We start from the raw sequence: 14,870 nt of genomic DNA, 5'->3' as shown, positions 1-14,870 counted from the left end.
ACATCATGCATTAAGATTTTCCTTATCATATCTCTTAGTTATTATTATAATATAAATAATTAGCAAATGTTAAAAAAATAGTTATATTCACTATGGTGATAATTGTATTTATAAAAATGGTTATTTTTCTTTATCATTTATATCTTATAATATTTTACTATTAGGTGTTGGAATTAATTCGTAGCGTTTTACAAGTGATGGGAAGTACTTTCATTAATGTATTTTTTAATGCTCATGTGAAATAAATAACATTCTTTCATTAAAAAACGCTACGAATTAATTCCAACACCTAATATATTAATAGTTTAAGTTATCATAATTTATAGTACAATTTTTTCATATTTGAGGGAACTATGCATGTAAGGTCATTATTACTAATATTTTTTTTATCTATAAATAATATAACCATAAAACTGGACTTCCTAACCATAGTTTTTTTAACCATGTAATAGTCACAAGTATCAAATACTTTCTATGTATATACAATTGCTGTTATTTGAACTTGAACTTGTATATCGAGAAATTTAGTGAGGAGAGTAGATCAATTTAGATTTAATCTAATCTCTTTCTTAATATAAAAATAGAGATAGAAGAAATTTTTCATATTCTGTTTGAAATTATAACAAATTTAACGTGACGGACGATAAAAGAATCTAACATAAAAGAGTCTAGCTCGTACAATTTTTCAAGATTTATCAGACCAGGATATTTAGCGTTTAAACTTTTTATAAATCAGCTTCGAGAGAATTTAGTGTAATACGCTATCCACTGAACAATGTAAATGTCTGATATAAAAGAGATCTACTCAATCGTGCTTCTCCCCTCTTTATCTGCTACAGGACCGCAATTATTCGCGCGTGATGCGTTTCTCAACGGTTTGACACGTTGCCTGAATTTTTCGCTCATGCAAACCGTGGCTACGGAAAAAGGAGACGGTAACGCGGGATAGGTCGTCGACGAATTTTTTGGGCGTGACGATACCGATTCATTTGGGGGGTCGGGGACACAAAACCCCTCTCTCGCATCTGTCCCCGATTCAACATCTGTCCTCTTTCGCGGACCAATCGCTGTGCGGTACCCACGAGGACCTTTTACAGAACCATTAGATCCTGCTTAACCCTCACGGACCAATTGTAGGGTGCTAAATAAATAAGGGTTTCTATCTCGCACCCCCTTCCCCGTCCGCCCGCAAAAGCGCGTGTGCTTTCTGCTGCGTATCAGTGAGGAATGGGGTGAGAAAACTTGCGTCTTAAACGATAGTGCAGCGATCGAAGATGATTAGATCTCATTCCTTAGGTTGCAAGTGATTTGGATAATGCAGTTAATATAATTTATTTATTACGCGCATTTTCTTTAAAAGATTAACTCTCTAAATTTCTTGGAGTGAAATCTCACTCCTAAAGATTGAAAATGCTGCATAAGACTATTGAAAAAGAGTAAAAATATATATACTCTTGAATAAGAGTGACAGATTTTTTGGAATGAGATTTTAATCTTTTGGAGTAAGCTTTACTTTACAAAATGAGTAAGATTCTTCTTTTCTTTGGAATGAATCTTATTCTAAAAGAATGAAATTTCATCTTAAAAAGGAGTGACTATTTTCATTCTTTTCACTGAGAGAAATGTTTTGTATGAAACCAAAGTTGTATTACACAAAAACTTTATTTGTTGATATATGACTAATTAAATCGTTGGTTACTACGACGATATTAATTTGTGGAATTTACTAAGTGAACTTATAATTTAATGATACAAAACTGTTTTTTATGATATTTATAGGTTTTTTGTGTAGTTAGAAATAGAATATTTTATTACTGGAATAAAACAATTACATAAAAATAATATATAACTCTCATTTTCTACAGATTGAAATTATGTTTGACATTTTTGAACTTCCTTAGCTTAGCAAAGGTATACAATAGATTTAAATTTTTGATTACCAATCGCTTTAAAAAAATGATTGATACCATGAGTGGCGAGAGCCGAAATTAGTCTCTAATTTTTCCGGCTTTATACAGGTAGATGTCGAATTTTTCTTACGAGAAGACAAGTCATCTTTGACAGCTCCGCGAAACACTTGTCGCTCTATCATAATGAATTATTTTGTTGAAATTACTAAAAGAATATTTATTTTGTAATGGCAATCAAATTTTACATTATTATTTACAAAACGTAAGTAACCAAATAAATTTGTACTATTAAATAAAAAAATTTTATTCATTCTAACAAATAAATATTATATTTTATTGTTGCTATTTTAACAAAATAATTTAATCAGCCGCTTGTGAATAATTCTCTCTTTTTTTTACCATTACTATATCTTTTTTCTCAGTGTTGAAGTAAAATGTCACTCCAAGAAATTTAGAAAGAATAATTATTTCTTAGTACAATTAAATATACACTTTCAAAATTATGCGATGGATTTTAATAATTTTGCTGCCGCGTATGCTCTCGATTTATAAACAATTGAATAAAGAATAATTATATTTGTTCGCTCACCATTCACCTCCTCCAAGGGTTGAGATAATGTTGTTGGTAATGCCGGTCCAGTTGGCCATCCTAATAATCCAGGTGGAGGCGGTGGTAGTGTACCCCTGTTCAGATTAGCGTGCATAGGTTGCAACATGGCGGTTGTGTGCTCCAGAAATTGCTGGTAAGCCGACGGCATGTCGGTAGCCGTTGGTAAGATCGTCGTGGTACCTAGAACACAAAATTATAGTAAATTTATTAATTTTCTTCTTTTACACTCAAGCAAAAATGTGCGTAGTAAAGAAATTTCTAAAACTTTGAAATTTTTTTGATTTTAAAATTACATTAATTTAATTAAGGTGAATTTTTTTATGAAATTAATATATTCATATTTTAAAATGATAAAAACTGTACTATTTTGTAAATTTTGTCAGTTTTAACTTGCAACAAATTAATACCAGGTATATTTTTATAATTATATTTAATTAATATAATAAAGATAGCAAATATTCTTCTTTATTACTAGTTAATCTAATTTAGTTAATTTAGTAATCTAATAATTTTGATATTACCTTGCACATCTGGTTCTTCTTGCGACGGTTTGGCATCGTTTAATTCCAAAATGTCGCTGATGGCAAAACCAGAAGTTCTAGCCGGCATTTTCATACTTTCCAATAGCCTGTAACAAAAAATTACATAACTGCTATAATTTTAGCCTTGAACAAATACTGTATATATAAATGGTGTTAAAAAAAAAAAATTTTGATATTTGTTATATAGAATTTTCATAAAAAATAAATTGTAAAGATAACATGCACTTGATTTTATACATCACGAATTTATGTGCACTTTTCGATTCGTAAGATTGTTAATGCAATCTTACAGCTTTGTTCACATGACAATACGTGCTTATTAAATCAGTTCTTCCTAATCTCTCGAGATACAGTAATGAATAGATTGATATGTTTCAAGTATTATATTATACTTATCAGCAATTAATTAATATATTACATAATTTTAATTTTAATAAACGTATATATCGTATATTCACAGCAAGTTTGAATGGAAGTTAAAGATAGATGTGTTTTGCGAATGGATTTTGCGAGGATTCTGCGTTGGACAGTCAATACAAAACTCCCTCCTTGACGGTAAGATTTAATTTTCGATCGTCACTGGTTTCGGAAGCTGTGTGACGACCGTCAAAAAGCCACCGTTCTTTTCAGAACCCGATTAAAGAAATGTCTTTAAGGGTACAATACCTGCGCGCGTTTGACTACAATCAACCTGTCTTCGGACTTGTGTATAGAAGTAAATTTTTGGACCCGCTACTAAGCCATACGAGCCATTATCGCGTCACGTTTGGCTAGACGTTCCAATATATTCCCAGCACGAAGTGCGGATGCTTCGATCTTCTTTGGAATCACACATTCTTTTACAGACTGCCGTTTGAAAATTTGGGTGGATACAAGAAATTTGCGAGTTGAGATGATAATTATTTAATATAATTTTTCGTTATGTTTTAACTCGGTTCAATTTTCAGTTACGAACGTGATTTTAACTACAACGACGGTTTTTATTTAACAGAGTTTTATAATGCAGAGAGAAACTTAATAAGTCTAATTTATTTATTTATTTTATTATGCTATCTTGATTTAATTATGTAAAAATCAAATTAAAATATCAGAAAGATGATGCCGGTGAATTGAAGTTCTTATAAAGAGCCGATAATTATTTGAAAGTTCCAGCGTTGAAATCGCTCGCGATTTCAATTTCTTTTAATTATAATATTTTTTACATTATTTGAATTTTATTATCAGAAAATCATTATGATTTTTGTCACTAAAGAGTTTCTCTTTATACAATAAAATTTCAATTATTCAAATTAGAGAGAGATAATTCAGATAAACAATTGCTCCAAATAATCAGTCAACTACAAAAAAAAGAATATATGAAATTTATATATGATATCTTATATTTTGTGATATCTTGTTTATTGTACGATATTTATAAAGATAACAAGATAAAAATTAGAAATGAACTTCTATATGTTTGTAGATTCCAAACTACTGATATTAGAATTATTAATAAAATCAACAGATATATAAAGTACATGAACAATACAGATATATAAAGTACATCTGAACATAATGTGTGCTTGGGCAAATTGACATAAATGTGAGTTTATTTTTATTTCTTACATTATTTCTTAGATCCGGATAATCTTAATGATAACAGCCATTGCTAAACATTGTTTGGACAAAGATTAGAGTGAGAATTGAATTACAAATACAGTAATAAAAGAACTAAAATAAGTAATAGACTTCGAAACTTAAATTTTAAAGCAGAACTATTTTCATACATATTAAAAGTATTAGAAAAAATACTTTTATTTATCAAGATTTATAGTTCATAGTATTTAGATCAAATTATACAATTCTGATTCTCTCTCTCTCTCTCTCTCTCTCTCTCTCTCTCTCTTTCTTTCTCATGTATTGCATTATATTATATTATGTAATATATTATATAAATTAAATGCAATTGAATTATATATTATCTTATATAGTCGTTGCATCGCCGAGAACTTAATATACGTCTTGTCATGTAAACATAAAGTATTTAGTGGTGATTTTTTGGTGTTGAGTGTATGTTCAATCAATAAGTGTTCTAGTAAATATCAAGGATATCGAGAGCCAATCGGATATTCAACGATATCGCACGATAATAAGCGATATATCTTAATGAAGGTAATAAAGTCACGCGTAAGTACTCGAGGGTCATAAAAATCCATAAAGATATTTAAAAAATGACATTACGATCAACAAATCCAAGTTTTTTTTTCAATTTATCTATTAGAAACTTGATTATTTCTTATATATTATTTATATAAAATTTAATAACTATGATATGTTCTTATAATCAATTATATAAAGAAATTTTTATTTATAATGATATATCTAATAGGTGCAACGATTCTCTTATTATTGTTTTAAATTAAATAATTTTAAGAAAAAAACTAAAAAAGTAAAAGGAACTAAAAACACATCAATCTTATATTTATTTTATTTACCTAGTGTTTAATGCAAGTTGACTGTACCAGACATGATTCAAAAGACTAGCCGAATACGGTAGTAACGGCCAGGGTAAAAGCTTATTCTTATCTGCCATTTTGAGAAGATTTTTAAATTTATGATTTTTATTTTTATTAGCGTCGATACATGTTACACTCTTTAACGACGACACATATCAAGGTTTAAAAAAATCTCTTTTAATTCATCACGTATTTGTTTTTAACCCTTGCTTTCTTATCTTTTTCAACTGCTCAATAATCAGAAATTGAAATTAAGTTCTTTTCGTTTAATAATTTAGAAGATTTCTTCCTCTATCTTTCTTTTTACTCCTTCATTTCATTTTTCTTCTTTCACCTTCACTCGTTTTGCATAATACGGATGAAAATTGAAATTTTTGTCTTCTATCTTCCACGCGTATAGATCTTTAATTTATAATTTACCTGTTCTTACTTCAAGAAAATTAACGGTGCATGTGTATTATATCTTTTCTATAGTACATTCTTTATTTCGATCGGCTTTTATAGAAATCTGTCTGGTCTCTTCTATTTTTCCACGATTGCAGCTGCCCATGATATTTTCGGTTCTTTTTTTCTTGTTCACTTTCTTCTATCTTTGTCACACAACACTGTCATCTCTATTTTAGCATAAATAACTGATTTTTCACACAATGGCAATTCGGATATGTGCAACGAAAGTCTAGCACATATATCCGAATAATTAGTCCGATTAATCCAATCACCGATTCTTATGCCGTTTTTTCGAGACACTCGTCAATTATCGGTCGTCAATTATCACTAGCACTAATAACTATTAATGGATTACGCGAAAGGCGACTCTGCTTGAGTGGCATGAAAAGCAGGCTACCGATTCCTTTTCGGAGCTGCTGAAGGACTCTCCTTGTAGTTTTTGAGTGTCCTCGACGAGCACTTGACGGCTAGTGTTCCCTACCTCGAGCAGTTTCGCTTGTCAAGCACCCTCAAAGCGCAGGGCGGGTTCTACGTGGAGGCGGGGATTTCTCGTTCATCCCTCCAGTTCGTTCTCCTCGTCGCGTATCCCTCCCTGCCATCGACACCCGGCTGTAACTTGGGAAAGCTTTTTCACGGCAGAAGCGTCGAATAGGAGATTTTTTTTATTGTTGTTATATTTAGAAGTCTTATTTAAAAAATAAATACAATGATAATAATATATCTCTGATGAAAAGTTCGATTGTTTTATCTTATTTAAACAGCAAGTAATTTATTAAAGTTGTAAACTGATATTTTTAAATGTGTAAAATAATTCATTTTTGACAATTACAAAGAAAGCAAAAAGTATTCGTAAATTTTTCAAGATATGATTTATTGCGATCATACAGAGACCATATCAGCAACTAAGAGTTCCTTATATATGAAAAAATTTAACTTTTTTGAATAGCACAATTTGATATAATCTTTTTTTCCAAAATATGATTTGATATGTAACTTTAGCAAATTGTTTTTGCTAACCAATTCTAAAAATTCTAAAAATATTTATCGCTATATTTTTTCATGGAAAATGTGCCATATTAATTTTTTATATATGTTAAAGTTTCACACTTGTGATATTCTAGCAAAGTTTTGCCACTTTTAGCGATCTTATATGGAAGGATATCCCTTGCTCGGGAGACTCCGTGCGACTGGTAATGTTACCGGGGCAAGTTGCCGAGGGGTGGAACCGTCGGCCAACCAATGGGGTAGTCGCGTGTCGGGAAACCCTCGCCCGACAGCCCGGGGGTTGATTTCAATCCAGCTCGGCGAGCGAGCCAATCGCCGGGCTTCATCGATCAGGAGGCTTTTTACACCGAGAGCATACTTTACGTCGAGTGTTAATGTGAAAGAGCATTAGCGGTGCTTTTACCGTGTCATTTCGATTTTTCACTTGCACCCGTTCCCTCTATCCCCGCCCTATTTTCTCCCTTTCCTCTCCATCCCTCGTGGCACTCAGATCGCTGCCTATTGATACGTAAAACTGGGTTAGAAGCGTGGTCGCGACTTACGGGTGAGTGTTACACAAATGCGAACGAAATATACGTATGATCAATCAGCTCACTGTCCTTTTTTAAGGGCTTGTTTGCAAAAAACCGAATGTCGTCAATTCGAGTATAATTGAAAGGACAAGAAACTAAAGGAAGTATATGCTTAATTTTATGAAATTATTCCCATAATAAAATATCGTACATTATTAATTTAATAATACGATAGGTAATTAGTATATTAAATGAAATCTTATAAATTCTCTGAAATTGAACTTTCTATATATTTTACAGTTCCATACAGCACAGAACTTGTAGTAACATTATTGTAACGTTTACTTGGTACTGTAATATTGCTGGAACGTTGCAATGTTGCTGCAATATTGCTGAAATGTATGGAAATCCTGTGCTATGTAGAAATCACCTGTCTACCAGATATGTATTTACTAAGTTCAGTAATCATATTGAGCGAATTTATTATTCTTTCAATTGTGATTCTTTCAGGTGCTTCTTACTAAAGTAAGAAATTTCAATTAAAAAATGCGAAATCAAATGAAGATGCTAATCTAAACCTGTAATCGAAGAAGTAAATGGACGGAGTAATCAAATAAGAAGTAAAATTTGTTGCGACAGGTAAATAAATCAGACTGCCAGCATAATTTGGACGAAGAGTGTGACGGCTAATTTTATAGTGAGACATTTATTACGTGCGCGTTCCGTGACGATCAGGTCTCTTTTTTTCCCTGATAATCATGATGCTCGCGCGCGTGAAAAAAAGACATAATGCGCAACGACAAGGCTCTGACCTGATTTCTTTTTTATATCCACCCACTCAGTTATTATTCGCGGACACGCATTTATTACGTTGACGTGGTAGATAAAGTCGGTTATTTTGCGATTATCATTTGGCCTAACACGTATCATCATCCGTCGCATAAAAATAATTTCGGACCCTGCGATTTAATCAAATCGAATTCGCTTCGACCTTTTTTCACGACATTTTGATCGCAGATAAAATATTATCACGGTAATACCGAAGCCATATTACATGTCAGGATCGTACAGTATTATTGATTACCAAAGATGTCAAGATATTGTCGTGCGATGCAAAATATTTTGCAATATTTTTCGCGTAATATATCGCATATATCACACGGAGAGAACGATGAAGGATTTAAAAATTTAACCAGATACAGATCTGAAAAAAAATGTTGTCAGATTATCAAAATAATTTTGTAGGAGCTCAAGCTAATTACTAGAATGTCAAAACTTTTTGCTCATTACGCTTGACTTTCTACATAAAAATTTTGATAATCGAACAAAATTAGATTTTTAAATTTGTATCCAGTAAAAGTGTCCTCTCCATGTATTTTATAATTCTAAGGAGAAAATATAAATGTATGTAAAGGACATAAAAAGTATAAGAAGAATAAGATTTTTATGGTGGGAAAATGTCTCAAAGAATTTCGCAATCCACGTTCTTTGGGGTCCCTAATTTATCTTAAACATTTCTCAATATGGTTAAATTTTAAGAAATATTTGGGTACTCCATTTTAAACAGGGGATCTCCCATACTTTTGATCTCCCAGTTCAGCCGACTCTTCGAAATTGATGATTCGTCGGACTCGTTGGTGTCGTTGAATGGAATCGCAGGTTGTATCCAATCGCAAGAAGAGAGATGCGCACCTGAATGCGAGCACTCACAATAAATGCACGCGACGGTAGCATGCTGGAAAAATGGGGTTTCGAAAAGCGCGATTCGAGAAACGTGGAACAGGTAAAAGGACAGCAGTGACGATGGGGCGAGTTTCCGGTTTATTCAGACCGGTCGTCATACAATCGCGCGGCTCCACCACACAGAAAGTCAAAAAGTGCGGAAGAGGGTGGACCCGACTTTTCTGCTGTTCTCATAGCCGCGTCTTGGTCAAATTTATAATCTGGAAATAAAATCTAACGGCTACCGGAAAGCAGGAAAACACTTGTATTATAATGGTCAAGATGCTGACTTTTAGTTATTTTATATCTGAGTTACTAACGTGACGGTTATGTACTACAAATTATACCATTTATAATATGTTTATAATATAAATTTGTAATATACATTGTAAATGATATTAATGATAATGATTACTTTTTATTTTATGAAAAATTCTGATAACTTAAATAGAAAATATAATTCGTTATAGATTGATTTGTATTTAAAAATTTACAAAGTACTTAGAAACTGATTATTATTTTCGGTGATTGGTGTTACATAAATATTTAATAAATAAAGGATTAAAGCCCTACAGTGCAAAAGTTGAAGCAACAATGCTGCAACATTGCAGCAATATTGTATGTTGCAGCAGTATTGCACCGATGTTGCTGCAAATTCTGTGCTGCATTCTATAAAATAGATTATGATGTAATTGATATCGATATTGTAACAGTTTTGTGTAACATTAAGACAATTATTAAAATTATTCATACAGTCTACCATAATTTTATAGAAAAATATTGCGCGTGCTATAAGACCTTTATTGTTAGTTTATAAAAGCTCAGAATGGCAGTTTAAGAGCTCAAAATGATACGTGCATTGCATCGTCTAACTCGGTTAGAATCGTGTTCAACACGAGAAAGAGACCCGCGAGACGTCCGTCGTTTTTCTCGGATTTCTCCTTTCCCCTCGATCCGCTCCTTGTCCAGGAAGTTCCGAGCGTTGGCGGGAAAAAATGGAGAAGTCTCGAGCTCTCGGGGCAATCGAGCAACATTTGCCGAGCTCCCACGACTGTTTGGCGATAGCTGTGCCAACTTGTTTCGAGCACGCAACCCAATTTGTCTGCGTCTCATTGTTTTACTGCTCTCTCTCCCGTCCCCCGCCGTGGATAGTAGTCGCTTCACCGGTGCAGTTGTGCCCGCAAATTATTGCAACCCTCCAATGATCGAGTGGAGTCTTCCCGAGTTTTCTAGTTTAATAACATTTTTGAACGCACAAATTTGCGTGAATGCAAACAATATGACGGAGATTTAACTCAATATTTGGAAATACTATTCGGTATTAATTTATTTGCAATACTTAATACGTTCATATATCCCAGTGAGAAATGACAACGGAATCGACGTTGATTTAATAATTTTGACATCGAATTAATATCGATTCAATGTCGATTCCATTGTCATTTCTCATCTGGAGAGATAAGAAATTTTTATTTGAGGGAAGATATAAATCATATTTTAGCCAAAAAACAGCATCATTTTTAGGTACTGTATTACTTATTGATATTACGTTAAAATTAATTTGAGTAATGAATATTAAGAGTTATAAGTGTAAGTATTAAAAGTGTTAAAAGTATATTACATCATTGAAATTTTATATTTCTTTTATTTCAATTCTAAATAAGTAGAATCTTAATGCACATTATTTTATTAAAGGCACATACTTTAAGTTTTTCTGCGACTAATTGATTTTATCGCTGACTCAACCCTCATTTTTACGTTGTAGGGATCGCTCTGTCTTCGTATTAGTACTCGTGATTCAAACCCTTAGTAAAATGTAGCAGTTAACAGTTTATCGCTTATTGTTGCGGTACACAGAAGTTTACTGCCACTAACTAGCGATTCAAATTAACCAGGTGGTCCAACGAAGACCCTTCTCATTCTCTTGTTCTGTCTCTCTTCCTTTTTATTCGAAATGGTCGGCTGCTGTTTTGATCGTTTTTTTATATTCTTTTAAAAATCTCGAAAGTACTTCTGAAATGCTTGTGAAAATCTGACAAATAAATTCATGTCTATGATCAATAGAAAATCATCGGAAGATCTTAATCGAGTTAAAGGGATAGTTTTTTCAAACAGCAGATTAACTCGGATGGTTATTCTGTTAGACCATTCATTTTTTATACTTTTAAACACTATAATCAGTATTTTACTGTTCAACTTAGGCTACCGCTTGATGCTAAGAATGCTTTGAAGCATTTTTTGGTCAATTAGTAAAATTCTTTCTTTCGATTGGTTAATCAAATCAAAATCTTCGAAGCATTTGTAGCGTCAAGTGGACCATATCCTTAATGTTTAAATAAATAAATAGATTCATTCAAATACATTTTGCAAATTTTTCGGCAATAAATTTGTACTCTGGCTATTGTACGTGATATGAAATTTATGGATAATAACTCGGAGATATATATCAACAGAATCTTTGGAACAACAATTGGATTTATTAATATGGATTAATTAATAAGAAGTTTTTTGTATTTCTAATAATGTTTAATAATTATTCAGTTAAAATTTAATAATTTTGATTAATTTATAATTTTGTTTATATTTATATATAATATTTTTATATATTATTATATTAATATTTACATGCTAATTATTAGATAGTGAGTATATAATAAGAAATATAATATTAGAAAAAAAAAAAGAATATTATTTTTTAATGTCAGCAGGTATTCTTTTCACCTCAAATCGTCAGGATTGGAGGGAGACGTAGGGTCGAAGCCTAGTTTCGTAAAAATACTTGTCGGCCGAGTGGCCACTTGACACTTCGGATCTTGTCGTTTTTAGAATTCGGGTATACCGGAAATCGGAAAACGTGCTATATTGAATGACCATTCACCCATTTTGCTGGATATCTCACCATTAACATCACAATATCGGTACCTGCTCTGATGTAGCAGTCGAAAAGAAAAACACCTGAGGTTGTGCCGACGATCCTTGTATTTTATTGCTGGTACGTGAAGAGGAAAAATTTCCGTTAAGTTTTTCGAGTAACCCTGACCACCTCAGAACTGAACTTTTTTGTTCGAGATATGATACTGCATTTACAACGTAAATAATTTCTTACAAATATGCGTGTGGTCATTCATACAGCAAAGATCCAGTCCTATGAATCCAGAGAATGATTTTATGTCCAATGAATGTCATAAGAATATTTCCAAGATATTTCTCAGATAAAGTATGCTATGTTAGTGTGCTATGTTTGAACATTAACAGTCGAGTATTATTATTTAATTTCAGATTATGAAAATACTCTACCTTTCTCTCTTTCTCTCTCTCTCTCTCTCTCTCTCTCTCTCTCTCTCTCTCTCTCTTTCCCTTTCTTTGTCTCTCTGTAAGATATCACTTCAAGTGGCTATTAAAGAGCATAGTAAATTTGGATAAACTTGAAAGGTTCTGAGAAAGACCGAAAAGGTCTTCTCTTTTCTCAAATTTTTTTTCCACATCGAGATAAAAGGACTGTATATGGCTTATTGTAAAAAATAACAATATCATCATGTATATTTTATGCTCAAAAATCTCTTTATGAGCAATGTTTTAAATAATTCTCTTCTTAAAATTCACAACTTCTTAAAATTTATTATTTCGTTGAATAACTTCCATACTTCACAAAATTTGACATAGTATAATAAATAATTAATCAGGAATGGGGGGGGGGGATAATGCATTATTTATAACGCCCCTATTGTTACTGCCTCTTTGTAATAATGATATGATAAAAACATCACGATCTTTTTATGACAATAATAAAAATATTAAATAACATTAAACGAATTAATATCGTATATTAATTTAATATTAAAAAGTAATTGATTTTTTATGTCATTATTTTTTGTAACACCATTATTTGCAAGGATGAAAAGTAACGTATTACTTGTAACATAGTTACTTTTTTTTAATAACGATTTGATATTGCAATAATTTTTTTGACGTAATAACTTCAGAATTGGAACAGTTTGATTTACTCTTATATTACTTTTCAAAAAACCATAACGGTGTTACAACAAGTAACATAATATTTCCCATTCTTGCAAATAATTATCTTCAAAAATGTAAAAGTGATATAAAAAGTCAATTACTTTTCAATATTTATATTAATTGCGTTTAATATTATTTAAATCTTATGCTTTTTTAAATATTTTTAATAAGCAGCTGATAAAAGAGTGGAATATATTCCGCTTTAATTGCATATTAGATAACAATTTCCATTGAACTATTTTCATTGAAATTTTTCCTTCTCGAATGACATATCTTATGGTTATAAATAATGAAAAAAAGATAATTTTAAAATATTTAATATTATTATAAATAATTAAATATTAATTAATAAAAAAGCTGTGCTCTTTATGCTGTCGCTTGAAATACTTCTCTCATTATGATATTGACTGAAAGAAAAGCCGGAGGAATTTGGCGGAAATGGATCGAAGAATATCTTACGTTCATTCATAAAGTTGCCACAAAGGGAGTGATAGGCCCTGCAGCATGAATGAACGTAATATTTAACTTAGCTTTGACCAGACGACGGGTAAATCTCCAGGGTCACTTCTTTCTTATTCAAGAGGTTTGTTGAGAAGATTTCTTTTCCACAAAGTAAGACCCTCGTTCGAGTCGCATGTCGTTAGACACGATCTGAACTTGGCATGGCTCGTTAAAGCCACCGACGTCGTTCAAGAATCGCTTAAGATGTTATTGTAAGTATAGTAGAATGATGATTTTTCTTTTTTATAGTTTTCACAGGTAGTGAAAGTGTTCTCGTGTGAAATGTTAAAGCACTCTCAAAAATTCCAGTTTTCCTTTAAACGCATTTATAAAGTATGTGAAAGCTATTACATTCCAAATCGGATAAGTTGAAGACATTGTTATACTACATAATAGAAAATTAAAGGGTAAAAATTAGGAAAAGCACAAAATATTAAAGATTAACAATCTGAATTGACTTTAATTTTAATTAAAACTTTAATCAATTAATCTAAATTAATCTTGAAACCCTTTGAAAAAAAGAGTAACTCAACATACATTTGATTTCTATTATTTTTGATATAAGTATATATATTACAGTAGAAAAACTTTTCCCCGTTTCTATTAGCTACACAGTTTTTATCGGTATATCCAGCTGTATAAAAACAATTAAATGATCGTAGGAATAGAGCATGTATAAAAACAAGAATTAGATGGCGATATTAAATTAAATAATTGTCTATTCGGTGATGCTTTGATTCGACGATCTCGCGATCTCGCAGGTGCAACGAACGAAGGAGGGAAGGAGAACCATACATCGTAGCTGAATACGATTAATCCGAAATTTATGATGGAAACCAACAGGTGTCGGCATACCGCACGGCCCTTTCGCTCCTCGTGTGTGTCCCAGTGTGTAACAAGGCGTACCACTCTACGCCGAAGGATTCGCCTAACCGATATGCGTGACTGCTCTTAAACGTTCGCTTCCGGTTTCCGGTATTATCGGCTTAATCAGATATGTTAATTGCCCGCGCAAATACGCGGAGATCGAGTAATCCTTTTAATATTTCGAGATCAACGATGAAGACGTTTTCGTTTTCATAAAATAATACATTAAATGTGTGTTGAAA

General features: G+C 31.9%; 1 protein-coding gene across 2 annotated transcripts in view; it reads right to left on the bottom strand.

Moving 5' to 3' along the window:
• LOC105143731 (uncharacterized) overlaps positions 1-14,870 on the bottom strand; it is a 36,355-nt gene that overhangs the window by 16,373 nt on the left and 5,112 nt on the right. The window contains exons 1-3 of one of the 2 annotated variants that reach the window (XM_011052204.2): positions 5,537-11,788; positions 3,042-3,148; positions 2,500-2,700 (exon numbers count right to left, since the gene is read on the bottom strand). In XM_011052204.2, the coding sequence (XP_011050506.1) occupies positions 2,500-2,700; positions 3,042-3,148; positions 5,537-5,634 (406 nt within the window). In that variant the 5' untranslated portion in view covers positions 5,635-11,788. Of the gene's footprint in view, positions 1-2,499; positions 2,701-3,041; positions 3,149-5,536; positions 11,789-14,870 lie in introns of those variants that run through there. The other variant, XM_011052205.2, reaches the window with a different exon arrangement.

The sequence above is a fragment of the Acromyrmex echinatior genome, chromosome 12, assembly GCF_024713525.1.
Source record: "Acromyrmex echinatior isolate Ae372 chromosome 12, ASM2471352v2, whole genome shotgun sequence".
Classification (NCBI taxonomy): Eukaryota; Metazoa; Arthropoda; class Insecta; order Hymenoptera; family Formicidae; genus Acromyrmex; species Acromyrmex echinatior.
The sequence above is the reverse complement of the archived record's forward strand: the minus strand, read 5'-3'. Positions and strand labels throughout refer to the sequence as shown.